At 43.2% G+C, this 26,329-nt stretch overlaps 1 protein-coding gene across 6 annotated transcripts in view; it reads right to left on the bottom strand.

The window, feature by feature from the left end:
- ERG (ETS transcription factor ERG) overlaps nt 1–26,329 on the bottom strand; it is a 297,697-nt gene that overhangs the window by 189,107 nt on the left and 82,261 nt on the right. For 4 of the 6 annotated variants that reach the window (XM_032174500.1, XM_058427799.1, XM_058427798.1 and 1 more), the window contains exon 3: nt 19,353–19,438. In XM_032174500.1, coding sequence (XP_032030391.1) covers nt 19,353–19,391 — 39 coding nt within the window. In that variant the 5' untranslated portion in view covers nt 19,392–19,438. Of the gene's footprint in view, nt 1–18,763; nt 18,903–19,352; nt 19,439–20,367; nt 20,477–26,329 lie in introns of those variants that run through there. The other 2 variants (XM_058427802.1, XM_058427800.1) reach the window with 2 other exon arrangements.

Here is a 26,329-nt window from a genome sequence, read left to right as displayed (position 1 = left end):
TATATTTACCAGCCTCCTTTGCAGCTAGGTGTGGTCATGTGACTCATTTCTGGTCAATGAAAGGTAGATGGAAGCCTGGCCTAGGAAACATGTCCACATGCAATTTTCCATTCTTCTTCCACCCACTGGCTGAAAAGAAAGGCTTCTGAGGACACAGAGAGGGGGGAAGGCTAGGCAGAGGCTGGATGGGAAGAAAGCTGAGTTCTCTTATTCCTCTCACCAGAGAGCCACCGAGGAGACCCACCACACCCAAACCCCGGTACTGGACTGTTACAGGAGTGAAAAATAAACTTTATTTAGACCACTGAAATTTGAGGGTTAGAGCTATTAGCCTACCCTGATTAACGCTGGGGTAGCCCCTCACATCTGCCCAGCACCCTCAGCAGAGCCTAACCCAGTCATCCAAGGTTACCCAATAGAGAACTCAGGCTTCCACTAGAGTAGCTGTCACATAAAGTTACCCGGTCTTCCAGGTTCTGCCACCTTCACCGTGTTTTGTGGGACTCTCCACTGAACACTCACAAAGCACATGTATTCAGCTACTCCAGAGCTATGTGTACTCAGGAAGAGAAAGTTCCATGTGTTTCTGTGACCTTGCGCCACGGATATCATGGGTTCTCTCCTTCAGACTGCTAAGAAAAGTGTTAAATCTCCAGAATAGCTTTGGAAAAGTGGAGAAATTTGAGACTTTCTCTATTTTTAGTTGCTAATATGCATTCCTGAAAAGTTTATTTAAAGCCACAAGGAAATATTTCCATATTGAATTTCAATATTGCAACATACGATTTTAGAATAAAATGGAAAGATCCAGGACATAAAGCAGCTGAGAAGCTGCACAGTTGGCCCCTGGGCTTCACTCAGACAGTGCTTCTCTAGGCTGCAAGTCATAAGTCTTTGTGTCACCTACTATTAGAAGACATTCCCCCGACTTCTGGGGCCAAACTGGGGTTTGTAGGAATCTCTGAGGATCAATGACCAAACATATATTAGCTTGAAAAAAACTAATATATGTGTATGTTTTTTTTAAAGGTTAAGTTTTTAACAATTTAGAAGTCTTGGCATTATACTCTGAGAAGGTTAACCAATGAGAATAAGAGTGACAACTTAGATGTAAAACCTCTTAAAGGTACAGATAAAATCCTGGCCACATGGGGAAAACCATGTGTTCTGTGGACGATTTCCATGGATTTCTCAGAAGACTCTTGGAATGTTCTGGGTATGACTTTGGGGGCATCTGTTCTATGAAGATGGGCACCCCAGCATCACCTGCATATTAACCGTTCTTCTTGCTCCTAAAGGTGCAGAATTAGCTGAGATTAGGAAGATGTATAAAGTGTTCTCCCTGCACTTCAACTAATGAACAAAACTTTTTAAAAATTACTTATGATTTGGAACTATTTTATCATTTTATATATCCTATGGCAACTGGCATTTTATATTTAATTTTATCATCTTTTTCTTTTTTTCTTTGATCTAAATCAGGGCGCTAAGTTTTGGGGGAGTCCCACAGTTTTGACAGAGACCTCATTCTAAAAAAGAGGTACCAGACTATTAAGGCAGAACCTGCTGAGGGTGGCCCCAAACCTGGTCTGGTGAACCTCACTCAACTCATCATTGATTTCAAGGGCACAGAGGAGGCAAGGAGATGACAGCAGGAGAACTGGACATGTACCATGGAGAAAGGGGACCAACCACACCCTCCATCCAAACCGAGGTTTCCCGGCCTGAAACAGGTCAGCACCGGGGAAAGCAAGAAACTTTAAACTGAATAGGAGATTAAGGTAATAAGAAGATGAGTACTATTACTGGTACAAATTATATCGGTAATAGTTTTACGTTTCATTCTTTAAGACAGAGTGAATCACAGTCCCTTCTCTCAAGGTCCTTGTCAGCATTCTATTTTTCCAAGGACATTCAAAAATTTCTCATCCAAAGTCAAACATTAGTGTGTGTGCCTCAAACAAGAAATAGTTTTCCATCAGTCCCCAAATCCTTGAATAGTGAATGGCAAAAGTATGGAAATGTAAGTTGGAGTGGGGCTTAATGTTGCCACAACATTCCTACAATACTGGGATAAGTCTTCCTTGGAAATTACTTTCTTTCCTATCACATATCAATAAGGAAAGCAGATTTAAATGAGCCAAATGCAAGAAATAAAGAAACCTCCCCGATTTACTTAACACACGGAGGTGATAGTTACAGTGCAAAATGAGGGAAGAAGTAAATGATTTCTACGAATGAACCAAAAACACTTAAAAGCCACATTTAAGAGAAATGGAGTCATAAAGGCAATATTTGGGAGCAGATAAAAAATCAGCACAGAAAAAGGTGAGAAATACACAAAGTCTTTCATCAAGGTGCAAGGAAATGTAAAATAACATTAAAAGTACCAACTACATAATTTGAATATAAAGAGAACAATAGCAAGAAAGGAGAGGGGAAGGGATGGCAATATGCAGACGCAGTCTCTTTTGCATGCACAGGGCAGAACCGGTGCCTCAGGCTGGAGGGTGTCTGTGAGTGTCCCACAATGAAGGCAAAAGAGCACCCAGCATTGAAGCCACAGACCTTGCTCCACGAATCCTAGCTGATGGGCTGGCACAGAGACATCAGGAGCAGAACAAGGAAATCCATAGGAGGATCCTCCCAAAGTACTTTTTTTTTCTGGTCCAAAAATCCTTAAATCAGTTAGAAGCAGGAGGTTGGAGTGGGAGAATTGCAGAGCCTGGAACACACCTGCCTGCTGGTGACCCACTCGGAGGGGGATCTTTCTACTTGCCAGCAATGGACTTGGTAAAAAAAATAATAGATCCTTCTCCATGGATCCCATTTCCCCCTTTTTTTTTTTGAGACGGAGCCCCAGGCAGGATTAAAGGCCAACTCTGGGACCCAAATTTTTAGAGGACAAAGGTTGATATAATGGCCAGCACGATTTAGTCATTTAGATTTCAGGTCTAACTAACTGATGACAGACTTTACCAACATCACTGAAACAAATTTAACGTCAACCTTAAACAACAGTAGAGGCAGGTAATATAACAAATAGAGTCAAAATTGTTTATCTAAAGGTCTAAGCCCAAGAAACGTCCAAACAATAAAATTAAAAGGAATTTTTTAATAATAATTTTTTTTTTTTTTTTGAGACAGAGTTTCACTCTTGTTGCCCAGGCTGGAGTGCAATGGTGCGGTCTTGGCTCACTACAACCTCCACCTCCCAGGTTCAAGTGATTTCCTGCCTCAGTCTCCCAAGTAGCTGGGATTACAGGCATGTGCCACCATGCCCAGCTAATTTTTTTGTATTTTTAGTAGAGATGGGGTTTCACCATGTTAGTCAGGCTGGCCTTGAACTCTTGACTTCAGGTGATCCACCCACCTTGGCCTCCCAAAGTGCTGGGATTACAGGCGTGAGCCACCACACCCAGCCTCATCTTTTCTTTAACATTACAATTTCCCATCATGGTGGCACTTGACAGTGGTGGGACTGTCCAACAGCAAATGACCTCATCTAAGCACTCAGGACAGAAGCCATTTTAGGTCATGAAAATTATATAGATTTTGTGAACAAAGGGCATTTAATTCTGAGCAGAAAGTAGTCTTGCAAAAGGTAAATTTGCAACAACAACAAAAAAAGACAAGGAGGGTGACAATGTCAAGCAGATGATAACCCTCCTGGACAATTCAGAAGGAACCAGCTACATCCTTTTCCTGCTTCTACAGATGCTATGGCAGCCCCAGAGGTGTCCCACTAGGAACTCCCTTCAAGAAAGAATCTAGCATGCATCTGAACAGCCTCCAGCTGTTCACACCTCAGGCCCTGCCTCATCCCAGACAGCCCTGAGCCAATCACTGACACAGCAGGGTATTAGAGCCTGGTCATTTCTGCCCAACCCAGGGCCCCTCTAAAGGCAAGCTCTGCTCCAGAGCTCCCCGTTGGGTTGGTCAAACTATCAAATCTGTACCTGGTATGAGGCTCTCCCTGCCCAATCTTGCTTCATCCTCATTTTATCCTTCACAGGCATAGCCCCCTTCCCCCTCCAATAAAACACTAACATTCCTAATTCCGTCTCAACATCTGCTTCCCAGGGAACCCAACTAACACAATACTCCTAAAACCAATACCAGCAAAAAGTGACTTTCCAAGCCCCTACATGAAGACTCATTTTCTGGAAAATAAAATTTAATATAATTCCAATTACCCATGATGCTATTTAGCCATTTCAAAGGAAATGAGAAAGCTTCCCAAATTGCAGTCCTCATGGAGTGAACGGATCATCAAATGTTGCTGTTTACATGAGGGCACACAATAATTAGGGTTGTATGTAACATGCTACTTTCAGATTTTCAGGTAAGTCTAAATGCTTTTAATTGATGCAAGAATAAGTCCTTCAGTTGATTTATGTCATGCATTAATATCAATCAAAAGGTTTTCTAACACATACTTTTTAATACTATAAAATGTGGGGTTTTTTTAATGTCTTTTTTTTCTTATTCAGAGCCACATTTCTTCACATGGTATGTTTTACATAACCTAAGGGTTATGTTGTTTGTTTGTTTTTAATTTCAGGTTTGAGGAATCAAGTAACAGGTCTTTTTAAATCCTTTTATTGGATATGTGTTAATTTTCCATTATCACAAAAGACTGAGGAACAGGAACAGCAGCATACTGTTTAAATGATTCATAGGTAAAAATATCTTCTCCCTCTTGGTCTGTTTTCTTCCTTGATGTCTTTGCTCATTGCCAACATTGTCTATTTTATATATAATTCTTGCAGGACATTGTGCCCTGAAGGTGAACTTGGACAGGTAAGGAAATGACCCATCACCCCTTGTCACACCTGCAGGCTCTAGGTCACTTTTGTAACACGCAATGAAATGGGTAAATTCTACACAATCCTTTTTTTTTTTTTTTTTTCAAACAATAACAGAAAGTAAATATTTGAACTGGGGGCTTTTTCAAACAACACAAGTCATAAAAAATTGACTTGTTTTTGACTGTTACTTTAGGCATCTATTTTTGATTAATGACAATTAAATGTAAACATAAAGATATTTTAAACTTGAGGTTTTAAAACAAAGGATGCAAGAATCACCTGGTTAAAGTTAGATATTTTGTCAGTCTCAAAGTCAGTTGGCTGAATAATACCATTATCATAAAATTTTATGAGACTAATTTGAAGGTCCATATGAATTGGTATTATTGTTCATTTTTCAATATTGATCATAGCAGTGTATTAACAACATACAGCAGAGTTATTCAAACAGGACTTTCCAGAAAATCTACAAAGAATCACTAACTAATAGCCACGCTTCAGTTAAATTTGTTTACTTTTTAAAGGACATTCTCAGAAGTAACATGTACTCTCAATTAAGCAAAACACAACCAGAATTTTGGAATTTGATCTTTAAAATAAAATAAAAAAAAATCTTTCGCTGCTATTTACAGTCCTGCCTTGGTTAAAATCCCAACATCTGGATACCAGAATCTGAGCAGCAAAATCCATGGAGACACATGTGCAATTTTATGCCTGCAAGCTCACTATTATTTAGAATAACCCAGTGTAGTGCTTCTACCCTTGTTTCTTGCTATACAGAATGTATCCAGAGTACAAACTAATGTAGATTATTATAAAACTCAGTGTGTAGATATATATTATATATATACACATACATACACACACATATATAACTAAAACAAAATTTTCAAAAATAATGCTTTTTCTTTCTATATGTGATGTGCCCTGATAGTTTCCACTTTACTCCATCCCATTTCTTTTTGTTAATACTGGCCTTGACTCACTTAGACAAATGGGTCATGACCTGTAGTTTGGAAAACAGGGCTTTCGAGCCTGGCTTTAAAGAGGCTGGTCCTCAGGCCAGCAGAACCAGCAGCACCTGGGGGCTAGTTTGTGGCGCACAATCTCAAGGCCTGCCCTAGACCTACTGAATTGGGATCTGCTTTTAGCAAGGTCCCCAGGTGACTTATGGATGTATTAAAGTTTGAGAAGCCGTCCTCCTGCATGCAAAAGTACAGAATGAGTATCTGTGATCTGAACTACATTTAAATCGATAATGCACCTCTTAAACTGTCTTTGTTCAAAGAACTTCTATCCTTCTACTGAGCTCAAGGAGCAACACAGTTTCTAGCAAGATAAGTGCAAAGAAAAATTCACTTTCAATTTCATCAACTGCCTCAATGGGTTGCAAGGACTGGCTGACCTGGTATCCCAGCTCCTGCAGCACCGAGAGTGTGGGAGGTGGGTTGAGGGGAGGTACTGAATTGACTGCAATAGATCCATGAGCATATAAAAGTGTGCGTGTTTCTTCTTATTCTTGGGAGAAAATATATAGCATTGACCTAATTTTAAAAGAGTTTTATGGTTTAAAAAGTTAAGATGAGCTATTGAGCCATGAAAAGACGAGGAGGAAGCTTAAATGCACATTACCACACCAGATAAGAAAATCTGAAAAGGCTACATAGTGTATGATTCCAACCATATGACATTCTGGAAATGGCAAAACTATGGAGATGTAAAAAGATCAGTGGTTGTCAGGGCCTAGGAGGTGGGGAGGGATGAACAGACAGAGCTCAGTGAATGTGAGGGGCAGTGAAACTAATCTGTATGATATGATAATGGTGGATCCATGTCATCACGTTTGTCCAAACCCAAAGAACATATAACACCAAGAGTATATGGTGTTTATATTAGAGTATAACCCTAATGAGAACTCTGGATTTTGGGTGATAATGATGTGTTGATGTAGGTTCAGCGCTTGTTACACATCAGCCACCCATGTGGGAAAATGTTGATAGTGGGGGAAGCGATGTATGTGTAGGGGCAGGAGTTATACGAGAGCACTTGTGGTATATGCTCAAGTCTGTTGTGAACCTAAAACTGCTCTAAAAAATAAAGTCTATAGGTATCTATAAAAGCGAAGACACATGGTCCTGGAGAGCATGTCCTCTCTGCTATAAATTAGTTGTATGGTTACAATCATACCTAGAAAGGAGAGAAAATAAAGAGTAAGTGAATACCGACATGTTCAATTCTGCCCCAGAATACAACAAAGTCCCTGGATCACTCTTGTTTCATTGTTGCCATTGCTTATTCAATTCAGTCAACTCATATATGTGAAGCATGTGCTACATACATAATGTAGAATGCAGGATACAAAAATGATTATGTGATCACTTCAAGTAATTTATAATCTAGCAAACATATAAAACAGGCACACAGATAATCCTTATATAGTAAATGCCTCCTTTTTCCCCAAAATGGCAAGGAGACAAATAGCAAGGATCAGAGGACAGAGAGGCAGAAGTCAGAAGGCCAGAAAGGCATGGAGCCAGAAATCCAATTCACTCGCGAATAAGGTATCGGGAGAGAGTGGTGTACAACGTGACAGGGACACCTGTTGCTCCCAATTGTAATCTTTTCTGATTGGTTTATGCCCCGTTCCAATTACTGTGTCCACGATAATTATCAACTATTTTTATTATCAACCCTGCAGAGGGGACTAAGAGGAGAAAAAGAAAAACTGCTACAAAGTGATGCCGTGTTCATTTTGCACAGAACCCAGAAATCCTGATGAAGAAACCTGAATTGGATGCTACAAGCCTTATCTCCTGTGAATGCTGAATGACTCTGTCTGTGGTTTTTATGATAAGATGCATTTTATTTTATATCTATTAAACAAGCTACACAGAACACTGGTAAATACACAGAAGTAAAAAGAAGAATAAAATAGATAAAATTTTCTAAGTTAAAAGCTAAGGGAAAAATAAAAAGAATTATCAATCGATGTGATCAAAGAAAAATGTTTACCTCATGGGGTGTTGAAAAAGAACACCATAAAAATTAATAGGTAGAATAATCATCAAAAACAATCTGCACAACAAATATGACATAGTTGAGAGGAACTATCATTAAAATATAATGTATACAAATTGCTGAGAAACTCACTACACCTTCTAAATCATGTCAAAAGAGTTGTTTGCATATAAGCTGTCTGCACTTCTTCTCTCTCTCTCTCTTTTTTTTGTTCAAATTCACTGCAAGGTGGCTTTTGTCCACTCCATGCAAATCATTCATATGAAGGTCACAATGATGTCCAGGTGACCAAAGCCTGTGGCTAATCCTCAGTCCTCATCTCACCGAGACAGCGGTTTCTTAGCCCTTCTCCTACCTCCACTGGCATCTCTTCTCAGCTCCTCTGTAGTTCCCCCTCCTCTTTCCAACCTGTATGCATTGGAGGGGCCCAAAGCTCAACCCTATGGCTCTTCTGCATCTTGGTCCCTAGGTGATCTCACCTAGTCACCTAGCCTCAGATAGCCTTAGGCTTAGGAATCACAACTATATCTCTCACATGACCTCTAGACTCGTATCAACCTCTCAACATCACAATTTGGATATCCAACAGGCATCTCCAACTCAACACAGCCAAACCCCACTTTTTTTTTTTTTTTTTTGAGACGGAGTCTCGCTCTGTCGCCCAGGCTGGAGTGCAGTGGCGCAATCTCGGCTCACTGCAAGCTCCACCTCCCGGGTTCACGCCATTCTCCTGCCTCAGCCTCTCCGAGTAGCTGGGACTACAGGCGCCCGCCATCACGCCCGGCTAATTTTTTTTTGTATTTTTAGTAGAGATGAGGTTTCACCGTGGTCTTGATCTCCTGACCTCGTGATCCGCCCGCCTCGGCCTCCCAAAGTGCTGGGATTACAAGCGCGAGTCACTGCGCCCGGCCCAAACCCCACTTTCGATTTCCTGCACATTGCAACTGTCCCCTCTTGCAGACGCCCCTTTTAGAATAGGTGGCACCATCATACACCCAGTTACAAACAAAATCTTTGAAGTCATCCTTGACTCTCCTACACTGCATATTTAATCCATCAGCAAATGCTGTCTTTTCTACCTTCAAAGCAGATCCCCAATCTGATCATTTCTCACTACCTCCCCTTTCACTGCCTGGTGCCTGGCAATGGCCTTCTAATTGGCCTTCCCTGTTTCAACTCTTGGTCCTCCTCTAGTCCGTTCCCCACATGATAGCCAACATGGTTCTTTTAAAACTTCAACCAATGTAAATTATACTTCAAGAAAGCTTTAGAAAAAATTCAATCAGATCACATCTGCTATCAACCTTCCAATGGTTCTCCTCCCGCAGTGTGCAAAATAAAATTGAAATGCCCTTATCCTTGCTTAACAGAAGTCTACAACACAGCCTCACCAGTATGCCTCCAACTCACATCCTGCAGCTTTAACCTCACTCCACACCAGCCCACAGTCTCCTTGCCGTTACTTGAAAGTGCCAGGAGAGCTTCTGCCAAAGGGCCTTTGCACATGCTGTTCCCTCTCTCTGCAATACTCTTCCCCGTGTGATCAAACGGCTCATGCTCCCACTTCCTTCAGGTCTCAGCTTGAATGTCACCTCCTCCCTATGACCTTCCCTAACCTTTCATGTAAAATTTCACCTCTCCCTTCCTCAGTCTCTTGCTTCTCCTGCTTTGTTCTGGAGAATACCAACCAGCACCACCTGATTTGTAACTATTCCCTTGAGCACATTCTATCCCAGCCACGGGAATGGAAGCTTCATGCAGGCGGGGATATCATCTGTTCAGTTCACGCTGTAGCCCAGCAATTCTGAACGATTACATTGAAATTGGATCCAAAAATATCACAAATGAGATAATGTAACTTGTTGATAAGTGTATGAAGAGTATGAAGAAATGATCAAACTCACAGGTTTCCAAATGCTAACATCTATAAAACTCCATTGTCACCGATCAAACCAGCAAAGATTAAAAACCACAATAGAATGTAATAAAATAGTGTTCTCAGATACTTCCTGGAGAAGTATAGGTGGGCCGAGTTGGGTGATCTGGTATCAATGATCACTCTTTCATACCAATACACCATGGGATTTTGCGATCAGAAGGTAAAGAAGACACAGAAGGAAAAGAAGGTGAAGATTAAGCCAGCAAAAACCCATAAGTAGGACTTCTTCCTATTCACTTGTAAGAGAGAGTTGGGTGTCCCCATGGGAAAATGCTAATTTAGTGTCCCGAACCACTGTACCCTCCAATTCCTGCTTCCCCGACAACAGTGGCCCCACACTGAGTCCTGCAATGAGGATAATGATCCTCAACCCCCACTTGCACAGACAGGGCTAAGTCGGAGACAGTGATGTCAACCTTGCTGATGTCTCTAAAATACTCAACTACTGGGGGCTAACCCTCAGAAAAATTATTGACTCCGATTCCTAAGTTAATTTCCTACAAGGTGGAAGAAGCAACAAGTGTCACTTCTCTTCTGGGCTCTATGACACCAAATAGTGGAGCCAAAGAGACTTGCTGATGTTTTGAAACCCAAGGCCAAATAATGCTCTCTAAACCCTTAGAGGTGTGACTAGGATATTCACAGCAGCCACGCAAAAGACAGCAGCCTTCAATGAAGAAACAAAGAAACAAAAATATTTATAAATATTTATCGATTATCTCAGGCTACGTTAATTGTTGATAACTATCAATTATCTGAGCAAGACACGCAGAAACACTTCAGGTGCTTGAACTGCAGCACCCTGGGCTCCAACCCACACTTACTGGAGAAGAAACTTTAGATTAGACACCAGGAATCTGCATTTTAACCAACTCCTCAGGGAAACTGCCCCAGAGGGGGTCTAGGCTAACCATGCACAACTTCTACCCATTCTCCTGGGAAGTGATTGTGAATCTCCTCCAAACCCCTCTTACACTTCCTGATTAAGTTGGTGCCCCCTACTGAATGTCAGCCTCACTGAATCTTAATGAGGAATCGCCAGACTGGGGGGATTGTGCAGCATGTCTGGGGAACACTTCACTGCTTCACGAAACCCTGCTGCACACATGCTGAACACCGCTCCAAAGGCCACAGGAACTGAGCTCCGCATGGGAATCGCCCTGGAGGGTGCCCAGCATGGCGACCCTGAGGGGTGCAGGAACCCAGCGAGAAGGAGAAACAGAAGGTACAGTCCAGCTCGAGACCACGCACATAAGGAAATCTGTAGGCAGGGTCTCTATTATTGTGCCATATTAAATATCTTGATATTTTAAAGCAATATTATTTTTCTGACTATAAAAGTACTCATTGTAGAAATTTTAGTCGTGCCATCATCCTGCAGAAAAATGAAAGTACAAAAAACGAAAAAGCAGCTATACACGGCCACAAAGTCACAGGGCTCATCGGGATGTGCTAACCAGGCTGGAAACTGATCAAAGCTGATTTATTGAGAAAAAATAGGCAGCATATCAAAGACTTACATCAGCTTCATAGTAGACAGACTTTGGGGGTGGGGGTGGAAAACTCTGTCTCTTTTGAGTATATTCTCAAAAGGATAAACTTTCACCTTCCTGTGAAGCACAGTTACTATAAGTCAGATTTGCAAACTGTGAGAAATGCTTACAACTCAATGAGTCTTTTGTCAGCCAGGTGGGGGCTCCGTGGTGAAATCCACCCTTTGCCATAGCGATGGGATAAATCACCACCAGCCCCGAGACATCGCCTAATCCCTTCCTCGCAAGGCAGATTTGGGCGCTTTCTGCATCTGCTTCGTGTTATTGAAAAGAGCTCCACTCATCTGCTGGGCACTCAGGCTTCACAGTGACCTCGCACGAACGCTGCTACTTCTGAAACTGTTTTAGACTCTTCCGTCTATAAAACAGACACGGAGTTTAAGTTTAGCATCTTTTATGGTCAGAAATATTTAGGGTTACTTCCAGAGCGGCAGCCGTGGAACAATGTGGGAAAGAAGTGCTTCAGTTCACTTCTTGGGAAGTACTGACCCTGGGTCAATTTAATTTTTTCCATAAGATTTTCCCTTCTTACTTTTCTCCTTCCACTGCTGTATGTAACAGTATCTCCCCTTCCACTGCTATATGTAACAGTATGCTAGTATACAACATCATAGATTAACAATATGCTATATTGTTTAAAAATATTAATGTTATATAATTAACGTGGTGTGCATATTATTATATTGACAATATGTAATGTGATGTGATAATAAGTCTCACTGTGTGCCAGGCACTGCTCTGAATGCTCTAAATTCATTAGCTAATTTATTCCTCATGATTCTATGGGGTAGATGCACTATTTCATTCCCATTTTACAGCTAAGGAAACTGAGGCAGCTAGTAACAGGTGGAGCCAAGCTTCAAACTGAGATCATCTGGCCCCAGCACACTCATAAAAATGAGCAAAAGTATAAAAGCTAAAGAGAAAAGGAAGCCAAGTGGTGAAAATCCTAATTACAAACAAATCCTGGGTAAGCTGGTTTTTTAGTCCTTCCCCACATGTGAACAGCAACTAGAAACCTGAACGGTGACTTTGTTTCCCCTGTGATCCATTGTTGGTGCCTGATCCTCACACAAAATCTTAGGGAGCAGTATCTAGTGATTAGCTCAGCTGAATTGAGCCTGGACACCCTTCATGAGCTGGAGGACAGAGGACGTGTCAATGGAGGGTCCAAATTCAGGCATCTGTACTCGCCTGCTACAGGTGAGTGGACCTATGAATCCCCAGCCTCATCAAGCACCCTCAAAGGTCACCTGTCTGCTTCACCTGGAAGAGAGAGCAAGGTGTGATCCCAGGAAGATCCTCTGCCAGGAGGTTTACAGGCAGAAGCAGCGGCTGCTGAACACAGATGCTGTCAGCGGGACACAGGGGTGATGGGTGAGCCAGTGGAGCAGGTGAAGGTGCAGACTACAGGCAGCCCCCCTGAGATCCTGCCCAGACCCCAGCAGCAGCTCCCCTGTCCCTCTCTAGCAGCTTCACAGTGCCCGAAGTGTTTGAGAACAGGTGACCCATGCCCTGAGTGGCAGATGGTGTGTCTTTTTGATCCCTTCTCTCTCTCCTCCCCCACCCCCAGTGTGAGTACGTGGATGGTTTGCTAAATGTTTGTTGAATGAACAAACGAACCCAAGTCAGAAACAGTCTCCAAATCATTCCTCATCGCAAAAGGGTGTGGTGGAAAAACTCACAAAGCCAAGGCAGGAGGACACACTCAACTTGGAAATGGCCTGTGCCCAGCTTTTGTGCAGGCACAGCCTGAGCTTCAAAGAAGTCACTTGAGCAGCAGTAGCTCCCACCTTTCCTTGCAGCTAGAACAGCGTCAGACCAAGTGATCTCTGATGTGATGATTTGCTAAAGTACAACGAGTTTTACAATTAGAAAGTACCTTCCTCTCAAGAATGACTTCACTATGAGTCATCTAATTTTTCCTCTCTCTTCTTTTAGTATTTTTGTTGCAAATAGTACACACAAAACAGGATATATCATCTATTTGTGCAATTTAAAGAATAAGAAGCAAACACCTTTGCATGTACTCCCTAGTCCACAACAGTCAGCCTCAGGACCTCAGAAGCCCCTCATGCCTTTTCCCCGAAACTCTCCCCTCCCTGACAAGGTAATTCCAATGCTGGGTTATATGTTTATTTCTTCCTTATTTTTCTTTTCAACACATATCACATTTCTCCGAATAATATGCTTTTTAATTTTGCCTCTTTTTAATCTTTATTTGTGGAATCATGTTGTATGTAATCTGTGACTTTTTTCTACTCACATATGAGAACCATCCACATTGATACATGGCTACAGATAGACACTTGGAGTTTATTTTTCACTGCTGTATAGTACTCCACTGGTGGAGTACAATAGGTTTATTTATCCACTTTTCTGTAGATGGACATTTGGGTTGTTCTGTTTTTTGCTCAAATATACCTCCTGGTGCTCAGGTACAACAGAATACAGACCCAGGGTGAGACTGCTGGATCACAGGCTAGGCACATCTTCAGCTTTACTAGGTAACACCAAGCCAATACAAAAGTGCTTACACAAACTCATGCTCCTACCAGCATGGAGGACCCACTGTGCCACATAAAAAGATCACTGTTATTAACTTGTTTTATTTGCATATGATTATTTTTCCCTTATCCCCAACCACTTCTCAAAGCAACTAGCCAGCATGTGCCACGTAGGCAAGCACCCACTCCAATGTGATCTATATGTGTTAGGTACGTATGTACCCTGGAAAACCCTAAGATGTTGCTTGAGGAGTTTATAACTTTTTTATGTATGTAAGTAGCATGTGCTACAAAGAGCGTTCTGTTTTCTGTATTTTTCCCTCCACTCAGTGTTTTGTAAAACATACTCATGTTGCTCCATAGGTATTAGAGACAGGATGATGTTTTATCTTTAAGATGGGTATGCCAACCTCATTTTATAGATCACAGTGATAGCTCACAATTGTTTAGTACTCAGTGGGGTCTAAATGTACTAACTCGTTTAATCTCCCACTAACCCTGCAAAACAGATGCTTCTGTTTCATATTAAACGAGACCAAGGCACAAAGAAACTAAGGAACTTGTACAAAATCACCAAGTTAGTAAACATCAGAGCAGGATTTGAATTGAGCCAGAATGTGTTCCTATCCACGACATGAAACTGGATAAGAATGCAAAGCTCGGAGAATTTTCATGACCAGCATCTCTGGGATTCACAGCTGGCGACCACGGAGCAGAACTAACATACAGATGGTTCCCCTCTCAGTCCAGTCCTCATTCCATCAGCTCCAAAATGTGTATTATTCTATATGAGTAGCTGGTGAACAACAAAGGGAATTAGTTAGTCCTCTTTGGCAAATGTTAGTAAATGAAAATATTACAGAGACAGAACTCTTTTTAGGAAATGCAATCACGTGAATTTAAAAATGCTTTATCAGAAATAGAATTAATGACAAAAATATTTATAGGATCCTAAGAAAATGGATTTGCTATTTTTTTTGTCTGCTGAGGATAATCATCCGGGTGCATCTTTGGTTGTGACAGCTCTACCCCTTCAGAGAGTTGTATCTTCATACACACCTAACATGCTAAGAGTACATCTGCATGATACGGTAGTTAGTATAATTTCTGTAATAAAAAAAGTACTTGGTCATGCCTGTAATCCCAGCATTTGGGGAGGCTGAGGTGGGAGGATTGCTTGAGCTCCAGAGTTTGAGACCAGCCTGGGCAAGATAGTGAGACCTTGTCTCTACAAAAAAATTAAAAATTAGCTGGGTGTAGCGGCGCACACCTGTAGTCCCAGCTACTCAGGAGGTTGGGGCAGGAAGACCGCTTGAGCCTGGGAGGCAGAGGCTGCAGTGAGCCATAATCATACCACTGCACTCCAGCCTGGGCAACAGAGCGAGACCATGTCTTAAAATAAATAAATAAATAAAAATAAATAATAAAGAAATTTTTTTTTAAAAGGTACCTGGAACGGCCTGCAAAGAAAGGTAAATCAAATTATGCTTAACGACAGTCACTATTATCACCGACAGAGAAGCAGCTAAAATAAACAGCCTGCTCCTTTTGTTTGTAAATGAATTGCCACAATTCTTGCACTATTTAAATCAAGAATATTTCATATTCCATAGTTTTCAACCACCCCTCCTTTTTTATTGTTTCCAGCTCCTTAAACATATAAAAGGGTAAAAGCCATTTGTTTTGGCAGAAAAGAGTCGTCATACATTGTGCAGAGTGAATTTCTCTAAGATGAAAGGAACATTCCTCTCCTCCAGGACGGCCTACGGACAGGACTGTGATGACACACAGAGTCTTCACGGGAATCACACCTGCAGTGTTAAGCCACTTCTGTGGAAAACTCAAGTCCTTCTCAGACAACAAAAACATTTTAGTAGCAATGAACCAAAAACAAAATCTTCCACTATATATGTTAATACCATCAAGAGGAACCATTCATGTGACATTTATAAGAACTTCCTTCTGGCCGGGCGTGGTGGCTCACGCCTGTAATCCCAGCACTTTGGGAGGCCAAGGCAGGTGGATCACAAGGTCAGGAGATCAAGACCATCCTGGCTAACACAGTGAAACCCCGTCTCTACTAAAAAAAAAAAAAAAAAAATGCAAAAAATTAGCCAGGCATGGTGGCAGGTGCCTGTAGTCCCAGCTACTCAGGAAGCTGAGGCAGGAGAATGGCGTGAATCTGGAAGGCGGAGGTTGCAGTGAGCCAAGATCACGCCACTGCACTCCAGCCTGGGCGACAAAGCGAGACTCCATTAAAAAAAAAAAAAAAAGAACTTCCTTCCCAGAAATCATAGCAGCATTCCTCAGCCCAAAGCCAGAAGAAACTTCTCGCACATGAAATTTTACTTCAAAAACTCCCATATCAGGCATTTTAATGAATCAGTGGAAGAAAATTATCCTCCCAACTTTGTTGTCAAGAACCCCAACTTCATATGCAAAAAAAAATTACAAAAATAATTATTTGAATTCCAATAGGTGGAATTTTGATAGGTTTGTAAAGGAAATAAACATCTTTAACATAATTCTACCTCGCAGCCAACATCAGCTATTAGTAACCACACTTCTTATTGCCAGTTCATCTCTCCAAACACACAGAAGCCATGTGAGTTGAAATTTATTTTTTAAAAACTCTCAGAGTTATGATTTCTCAAAATTATATTTTATATATTGACATCAACCAATATGATGATGATATTATATATTGACATCAACCAATATGATGATAATTGTAGGGAAAAGAAAGAGAGATCAGACCGTTACTGTGTCTACGTAGAAAGGAAAGACATAAGAGACTCCATTTTGAAGAAGACCTATACTTTAAACAATTGCTTTGCTGAGATGTTGTTAATTTGTAGCTTTGCCCCAGCCACTTTGCCCCAGCCACTTTGACCCAACCTGGAGCTCACAAAAACAGGTGTTGTATGAAATCAAGGTTTAAGGGATCCAGGGCTGTGCAGGACGTGCCTTGTTAACAAAATGTTTACGAGCAGTATACTTGGTAAAAGTCATCGCCATTCTCTAGTCTCAATAAACCAGGGGCACAATGCACTGTGGAAAGCCGTAGGGACCTCTGCCCTTGAAAGCGGGGTATTGTCCAAGGTTTCTCCCAATGTGGTAGTCTGAAATATGGCCTCATGGGATGAGAAAGACCTGACCGTCCCCCAGCCCGACACCCGTAAAGGGTCTGTGCTGAGGTGGATTCGTAAAAGAGGAAAGCCTCTTGCAGTTGAGATAGAGGAAGGCCACTGTCTCCTGCCTGCCCCTGGGAACTGAATGTCTCGGTATAAAACCCGATTGTACATTTGTTCAATTCTGAGATGAGAGAAAAACCGCCCTATGGTGGGAGGTGAGACATATTTGCAGCAACGCTGCTTGGTTATTCTTTACTCCGCTGAGATGTTTGGGTGGAGAGAAACATAAATCTGGCTTACGTGCACATCCAGGCATAGTACCTTCCCTTGAACTTAATTATGACACAGATTCTTTTGCCCACATGTTTTTTGCTGACCTTCTCCTTATTATCACCCTGCTCTCCTACTACACTCCTTTTTGCTAAAATAATGAAAATAATAATCAATAAAAACTGCGGGAACTCAGAGGCCGGTGCCGGTGCAGGTCCTTGGTATGCTGCGCGCCGGTCCCCTGAGTCCACTGTTGTCTCTGTGTCTTATTTCTTTTCTCAGTCTCTGGTCCCACCTGACTAGAAATACCCACAGTAGTGGAGGAGAAGGTCAATCCTTCAGATAATAAGATAAATCAGAGCCAAAAACATAGTTCATTCCTGAAATCAAATACAGAACGTTTCTACCAACACACATTTTCAAAGATGCTGTTTTCAGGTTTGTATGGGATTGTTTCAGCTTTATGAATTAGCTATTTAGAATCTGTAATACTTTCTTGCTGACTTCATCATTTCCTTCTGGTTGCCTGGAGGGGTGGTGGTGGAATGCTAATAAAACGAATTTCAGTTGCCGTCCCTCACATTCTGAACTACAGAAGATACTTATTGTCTCAACTTCCCTATGAGCTTTTCTTTGCATCATGCAGCTTCATGGTCAGCAGACACTAAAAATTAAAAAAAGTCTTTCTCCCACTTCACGTGTATAGCATAGACACACTGATCAAACATGTTCCCAGCACTTCTGAAGAAACCTTATCACATCCACAAGAAATTTCCCACTCGCACATTTTTTGATAAACACAACCATCATAGCCCAACAAAACATCACACAGAAATCAAATTATAGTGTCCCCATAAGCATCTGCTCCTCTACGGCCTTGGGCAAAATTTAGAAACCTCGACACCCCTAGAGTTGCCGCAATCTCTGAAATGCAGGAGCGCCCACAAAGCTCAAGGAATGCATTGAAACTCTTATTACTTCCAATTCCATTTTCAAAGAAAGTAAATGTGTATGCATGTGAGCTGCACATGGTCCAGAATGCCTCACCAAATGTATTGTTTTCAAATGTGTGTACGTCCATGTGTAATTGTATGTGTGGGATTTTGAAAGGCTTTTTATATTTTACTCAAAAAGGTACATTTTTCAATATCACAAACTTTCCTTTCAATTATAAGCCCTTCCCATTTTCAATTAATGTTTTAGGCAAGGAATATACATTAGTAAAATGAACCACACCACTTAGGGAAAATGAATTAGTATGGGGAAAGTGAAGAACCGGCCGTGCAGTCAATTACTTTGGCCAGCACAGATATAGTTGAACTAACCAGCACAGGTGTAGACAGCCTGTTTGGATAAGGTAGCTTAAGCCCCAATTTTTTCTGCAGTCTTTATTTTTGTCAAGTCTATGAAAACTACCATCTCATTTCCTCCCTGTAGCTATTACCCACATGTATGTGTAGTGTCAAAATAAATGGCCAGAGTCCTCTCAGGGACCTCCCTTGGCACAAGTCTCACTTCCTCACCCTCTCACCTCCACAGCCTCAGGAAGTGCAGGTCAGAAAGCAGCCAGGGCAGGTGTGAGGTGATGGAGCGCTGAGTGCCGGCGAGCCCAGATAAAACAACGTTCCAACATCGGAAATCCAATCATTCACCCTCTTGTCTCCTCCTCGCTAACCCCAGGCAAGTATAAAGGAGATGAAATTAAAACAGGAGTTAGAAGAATTTGGATGTGATTTCATATATTAACTCAGCAAATTTTTTTCTGGAAAGGTCCAGACAGTAAATATTTTCAGCTGGCAGGCCATATGGTCTTTGTCGCACCTACTCAACTGTGCCATTATGGAGTGAAGGCAGCCCCAGATGATATAGAAATGAATGCATGGGGCTGTGTTCCAATAAAGCTTTCTTTATGGACACTGAAATGTAAATTTCATGCAATTTACATGTGTTATGAAATATGCTTCTTTTGATTTTTCAACCATTTAAAAAAGTAAAAACCATTTTCTTAGCTCCTGGGCTGTGTTGGCTGACCCCTAACTAACTGATATATGGGCTGCTATCCATGAAAATCTAGGCGCAGAGGAAGGCAGAGCTGGCTTCCCGGCCAAGATGGGACTTACCTTGATATGAGCTGCTGGGTCCGGGACAGTCTGAATCATGTCCTTCAGTAAGCCAGCCCATCTACCGGCTGTTCAGAACCTGACGGCTAGAAGACAAAATGAACAACATACATAATAATAAACAACTGCATTTCTGTGTTTTATGTTCTAGCAGGACTGGACACAATTCACCAATGGCAAAAGAATCATAGCTTTGCATTAAACATGTTTGCCTAAAGGCATCCTGTAGGTATGTGTGGTCCATGAGGTGACTAGATAAGTCACTTCCCTTCCATTGGGAGAATCACTTACGATGAGCCCAAGAGAACCCTAGTCCGACAGGCCAGGAGAATCTAGCTCCAGCTAACCCACATCACATGCAGTATCCACACATCCTTCCACATAGGCAGCATCTAATGAGGGATCCATTAAAGGAAGACGTCAGACTAAAACAGGGCATACTTCTCTATCATACTGAGAAAACAGGACTTTGAAATCCCACCAAAACTCATGCGATCTGCACATCCTTTTCAGCTTCGTTATTAAGTTCTCAGTAAACGGCACAGCTACCGTTCATTGAGTACTTCAGTGCCGGTTCCTTGAGTGCCAAGGGCTCCACACACATTTTCTCATTTCATTCCAACCACGACTCTGAGAGCTGTCATTCCCATTGTCCAGCTGTGGACGTCAAGACTCATAAAGATTACTGATTTGTCCAGGATCACCTGGTTAATAAGCGACAGAACCAAACTTCAAATCAGATTAGCCTATCTGACTCCAGAGCCCAAAAAAAATTTGGTTTGACTTAATTAGCAGGTATCAACCCATATTTTGAAGGGACGTTTTAAAACACGCCTTAAATAAATTAAATTTAAAGGTGCCTATAATCCAGGAATTTTCCAGAAATAAATACTTCATCCAATATATTCCTTTATTTGAATTATAAAGCAGCATGTTCTGACCACTGTCTGTGCCCCTCCCCTTCCACCGAGCCAGTCTCCAACCTCCCTTTGCTGTCACAGGCCCCAGGGCTGACCTCTACAGATGGGCTCAGCAGGGTGCCTTGCCTCCTGGCCACCTGTCAGGGTTGGTTGACGTGGCCCCATCTGGAAAGCAGGGGTGAGAGGAGAGGGGTATCTCTTCCCCTCACCTTCCCACCACCGACACCTGCCGCCCAACCTCCCTGGGCGCTTGGTTACGGTTCCGACTACAGCTGGATTCTAGGGTGACCTCTCCCGTCATGGGGCCCCTCCTTCCAGGCTCCAGCCTCCAGTAACTGGTCCCCAGCCAGTCTCTGGTGCTCTGCAGATCTCAGCCAAGCCATCAGTTGTTTTTTGGCACTAAAAATGCCTTTTTTAGTTTACATTTTTAGAAGCCATCACTTGCTTTTTATCACCTATATTTTTTTGTTTGTTTTCTTCTTTACAATGGCTCTTTGCAGTAACAAATGCAAAATAAAAATAAACAATATGATTACAGAACTAGAGACATTTTCGAAGGCTGTCTTTCAAATTTGCTACTGAGCACAGTACTGTAGTGACAAGTGAAAGCATTCACAAGAGTCCTCCCCACATTCACATCCGTCCTTTCTGACCTCTCATGGTACAGGCACACCCATTCCAACCCAATCGCCTCTCATGGAGAGCGTCTACCTCCAGATCTGCATGCTCCATGTCTGTCCTCCTGAAAGGTCTCCCACGAGGCCTCCCAAGATTGGCAGAGCTTGGCTCGCCAAGAAGATGACGTGCTGGGAACCTTAGGCATTTTTTTTCTATAACCAAATTTCTAGGTCTTGGAAAATATGTACTTTCCCCCCACCCCTACCCCCAGGCCTCAAGTAAGTCCCTCTGGGGGATGAGAGTTATTGAAAGTGCAGGGGGAGTGAAGTGCATCCTGAAATCGAACCGGGAAGCAGATGAAGGTGACCAGGCTCCTGGTGCTCTCGTGGGAGAAGAGGCTGGGAGAGGATGGGGCCTGGCTGCAGGTTTCTGGGAGCATAGGAATCCTCAACTCTCCTTATCCTAAGAGCAGCAGGTGCCACAGGAAAACACCGCTCTGCTCCTGGGGTCATTCAGCCCGGAAGGGGAGCGTCTGCAAGCCGTCCTCACGAAGGGAGGGCCTCCCACTGCACGACCCTGCTCTGGGGAGCACGTGGCTATTTCCGTATGTCTGGACATTCTCTCTGGACTAGTTCACTCTGCACAGTTCCTCCCTGTCTGCACACACATGCTGCCGCTCACACCAGGGGCTGAAGCTCATCCCCCTCCCCTCAAACCCAGGCTGACCTGTGGCTGCCTCTGACCTGGAGAACACAGCAGAGGGAAGGTTTCAGGAGTCGCAGGCCCAGGCCTTTATGGAAGTGGGAGCTTCCCCTTCCTGCCTCCTGAAACCAAGTCCCCATACCCTCAGCAGCACAGCACATGGCAGAGGACCGAGTGCCCAGCGGGGCAGCCAGCACCAGTGCCAGGCCTGGGAGGGAGCTGTCCTGGACACTCCAGAGAACTGACTCTCAGGTGACCACAGCCCCTGCCGACATCAGGGGGCAGCTTCCAGCTGAGTCCAGGCAGCCCACAGAATCAGGACCAATAATAAATGGGTTGTTGTACTAAGCTGCTAGGATTTGGGGTAGTTTATTACAAACACAGGTCATTGAAACACCCTGTAAGTGCTCTAGAGGCACGGAGAAGATAGAGGGTAAATAGCTCGTTTCACTGTCACTATGGATGAGTACAAAGATGGTTCCAACACTCAACTCCTCCTGTATCCATGCTTTTTGCCACATAACTTTGTGATTCTTCCCACTAAAGAGGTAGAATTACTTCCCAACCCTTATTTTTGGGCTGCCTATATGATCTGCTTCAGCCAACAGGCTGTAGCAAAAAGACAAGTATGTCAGATCCTAGCTAAAGCCTCAGGAGGCAGGACGTGTTCCCCTTTGCTTTTCTGTAACTTTCCACCAGCATGGGAACATGGCCAGATGCATGCGGGAGGATGAGAGGTACCTGAGGCAGAGTCACCCACCCCAATCACCCGCCAAGACTACGTTTCATCATCCCATAGACAACCAAAACCCCAGACATGGGAGGGAGGCAACCAGACCAGGCGCTAGCCAAGGCCAACCAGAATGGCCAACCCACGGGCTCATGGCTGAATAAGTGCTTACTGCTTGAAGCCACTGAAATTTGGGGAATTTGTTACACAGCATTTTTGCGACAATAGATTACTGACATACACTTTTCCCTGTATAATCAGATTACCGAGATCTTCGTTAAAACTTTTCTAGCCAGTGATAAAAGGAGACTCAAACAGGGCATCTCAAAGGAAGCCAACTTCATCCCAACACAGAGACATAATATTTCCACTCGCCTATGAGACATGATCTCAAACCCTAATCCTGCCCTCAAAATGGGTTTGGAAACTGAAGGATAACCAAGAAACCACCACCAGAAACCTCCATGGGATTCCCAGAGCCCTTCCCAGGAGCAACTGAATTCTCACTTCACACGATGCCCTGCCAGCCTCCCCTGGATTCCAAAAATCAAATCAACATCCTTGGATATCCAAGACTGCAGCAACATCATAGAAGTTACAGCAGCCACTCGGTCTGTAACCAACCAAGACATAAATTTAATGAGCAACTGTTTGAGTCTCTTGTTTCTTATGGGGAAGTTTTGAGTACTCAGGACGCATCAAGGATAAAATGACAGGGAAGGGAATAGATAGATTCCAGATGCAACACAGCCCTGATCCTTGAGGGATTGAGATGGGAAACAGATGTTTCATACAGATATGAAGCGGTCAGTCCTGAGAGCAGGCAGTTAGTGGAGGTGCCCAGTGAGGCATGTGGATATACCTAGAGGAAAGAGAGAGCTGATTCATGCAGAGACAAGAGGGTGCCACCAAGGAGCCTTGATGAACAAGAAGCATAAGGACTGGAGGAAAGAGGGTGAAAGGCATGAAGCAGGGAACCTAAGTTTCTCCCAGCTCCGCCACATTAGAGACCAAGGGCGTATGAGCTCCTCAGACTGCCACCACCAGAGTGATCACACACCAAAGGGATTCACTCAGCATGCAGCATGATGGCACTGCCATCCTCCACACCAGCTCAGCGAAAACCCAACGGACCTAAAGACCAGGAGAATAAAAGCTCAACCACCCTCCCCTGCCTCCTCAACCCACACAGATCTCTGACTCTTTTTTTTTTTTTTTGAGACAGAGTCTCTCTCTGTTGCCCAGGCTGGAGTGCAGTGGTACGATCTCGGCTCACTGCAAGCTCCACCTCCCGGGTTCACGCCATTCTCCTGCCTCAGCCTCCCGAGTAGCTGGGACTACAGGCGCCCGCCACCACACCCAGCTAATGTTTTGTATTTTTAGTAGAGACAGGGTTTCACCGTGTTAGCCAAGATGGTCTCGATCTCCTGACCTAGTGATTCACCCGCCTCGGCCTCCCAAAGCGCTGGGATTACAGGTGTGAGCCACCGCACCCAGCCCTCTCTGACTCTTTTTGCAGCCATTTGAGTGCCTGTTGTTTTTTACCATTTCAGAAGTATTTTATGGATTTTTTAAAGAGGACTTCTAATTTACTTTTGTGTTCCTAATGGTCATTTCTCAAATATGTAGTAGTTGGTAACCAAACAAACTGAAACCATACTAAACATTTTTAGTAGTTGGTGATAGTTTCATGTCACTGTAGGAGTCTTTTTATTTTCTATTTTACCTGCCTTTGAACCCTTGCAGAACTTCACTCTATGCTGATTGAAAATCATTTCTTTAATACTTGTTTCTTGCAATAAACTCATTTGCTAAGGTATATACTTCTGTATGATTTTGTGTTTCATGACCCAGCTATATTTTATTATTGGCTATCTTAAAGATACAAAAAAGGCCTTAACATTAACAGAATTCTACTTGTGTCACTTCTTTGTTTTTGTTTTCAAAATGCCAATGTCTTACTAAATAGAAACAAACCTGATTTGGATTACCTAAGCTCTAACCACATAAAAGATGGACTGGTACCCAAGGTAGAAGGGAAAATAAGCATTTTGTAATTATGGAGGCAGTACTGCAAAATGGTTAAGAGAAGGCCTAAATATTTGCAGGGCTGGTGCAAGAAAATACATGGAAGTTTGAGACCCTTCGACCCTACCCCTCCTCTCTTCTCAAACCCAATTCTGTTCTGTGGGTTAGGGGACGCATATAGTCACATAGACATCCCGATCCACATGGCCACATTCCATTCAGCAGTGCTCCCTGCTCATCCTTCAGACCCAGGGAAACACACACAAGATATTCCTAAGAAGATGAACTCCAGAAAACAGGCTGGTGCAGCCCAAAAGATGCTCAGTCAAGTTTGGAAAGGGGCTCTGGGTGCCCTGGCACCTGGGGCGTGGCCTGGAATGGGGATGGGTTCAGCTGGGGAGGGCAGGAGTGGGGCCGAGAAGGCACAGGCAGGACCCTGGGCTGGGGGCAGTGCTCGATATGAGCACAGTGCAGAGCCAGATGACGGATGGAAATCAGATCTGCCACTTACTACTTGGAAACCTATAAATGATCACTTTATCCTCCAAGAGCCTTAGTTACACATTTGCACAATGGGGATAATATTACTGTAGTATAATAGGAACTCCATTTGCCCTTGTCTCTCATTTCTGGCATGGAGCTCCTAAAACTCTGGGAATTTCCCAAGTGATGGGAGCATCTTTTGCTCTAAGAAGGCAACGGGTTGGTGAGTCCCCAGATAGCTTCAGGATGGGGGCTAACTGCAAGAAAGAGTGAGTCTTGATTAGATGCTCCGAACTTTCAGCCCCATTTCCCAGTCTCTCAGGAGAGGAGAGGAGCTAGAAATTGAGTTGATCCCCAGTGGCCAGTGATTTATTCAATCCTGCCTACGTAACAAAATCTCCATAAAATACCCTGACAGGGTTAGGACAGCTTCTGGGCTGGTGAGCATATTGGTATGAAGAGTGTGGTGCACCCCAATGCTAAAGGGACAGAGGCGGCCAGGCGCGGTGGCTCACACCTGTAATCCCAGCACTTTGGGAGGCCTAGGAGGGTGGGATCACGAGGTCAGGAGATCGAGACCATCCTGGCTAACACGGTGAAACCCCGTCTCTACTAAAAATACAAAAAATTAGCCGGGCGTGGTGGCGGGCGCCTGTAGTCCCAGCTGCTCGGGAGGCTGAGGCAGGAGAATGGCGTGAACCCGGGAGGCGGAGGTTGCAGTGAGCCGAGATCACACCACTGCACTCCAGCCTGGGTGACAAAGCGAGACTCCATCTCACAAAAAGAAAAAAAGGCGGGGGGGGGGGGCAGAGGCTCCTGTACTTGCAATCCTTCCAGACCTTGCCCTGTGTACCTCTTCATCTGGCTGTTCATTCATATGCTTAATAATAAACTGCAATCATAAGAGCATAGCGCTTTCCTGAGTTCTAGCAGGTTATTGCACCTAAAAGGGGGATTGTGGGAACCCCCAATGTTGTAGCCACGTCGGACAGAGTGTAGGTAACCTGGGGACCCAATACTTGTAACTGGCATCTGAAGTGAGGACGCTGTTGGGGAGCTCAGCCCTTAAACCTGTGTGCAAACTTCAGGTAGTCAGTGTCAGAATTGAACTGAACTGTTGGATATCCAGTTGGTATCAGTGTTGAATGACTGGTTGGTACTGGCGAAGACACCATGTATTTGGTGTTGGGAAACATAAATAAAATTTTTTAAAACCTCCAAACGATGTTCAGCAATTCACAATGGTGTCAGTGCAAGAGTTGGTCTGTATCTATTTTAACTGGTCAGTATGCAAGTTGAACCATTGTTTGATTATCTCCTCTGTCTACACCATCAGGCTTTTGTGAAGATTAAACTGAATTATGCCTCAGAAAGAAAACTCTCTCAATGCTAGGCACATAATCAACACTAAACAAGTGGTAATCATTATAATTGAGAAAGTAAAAATACTTCAAATGGAAGATTTTGATACTGTATAAAATGTTGCAACTTTTTTT

Source organism: Hylobates moloch, unplaced genomic scaffold, assembly GCF_009828535.3.
Source record: "Hylobates moloch isolate HMO894 unplaced genomic scaffold, HMol_V3 SCAFFOLD_14, whole genome shotgun sequence".
Classification (NCBI taxonomy): Eukaryota; Metazoa; Chordata; class Mammalia; order Primates; family Hylobatidae; genus Hylobates; species Hylobates moloch.
This window is presented reverse-complemented; position numbering and strand designations above follow the sequence as displayed.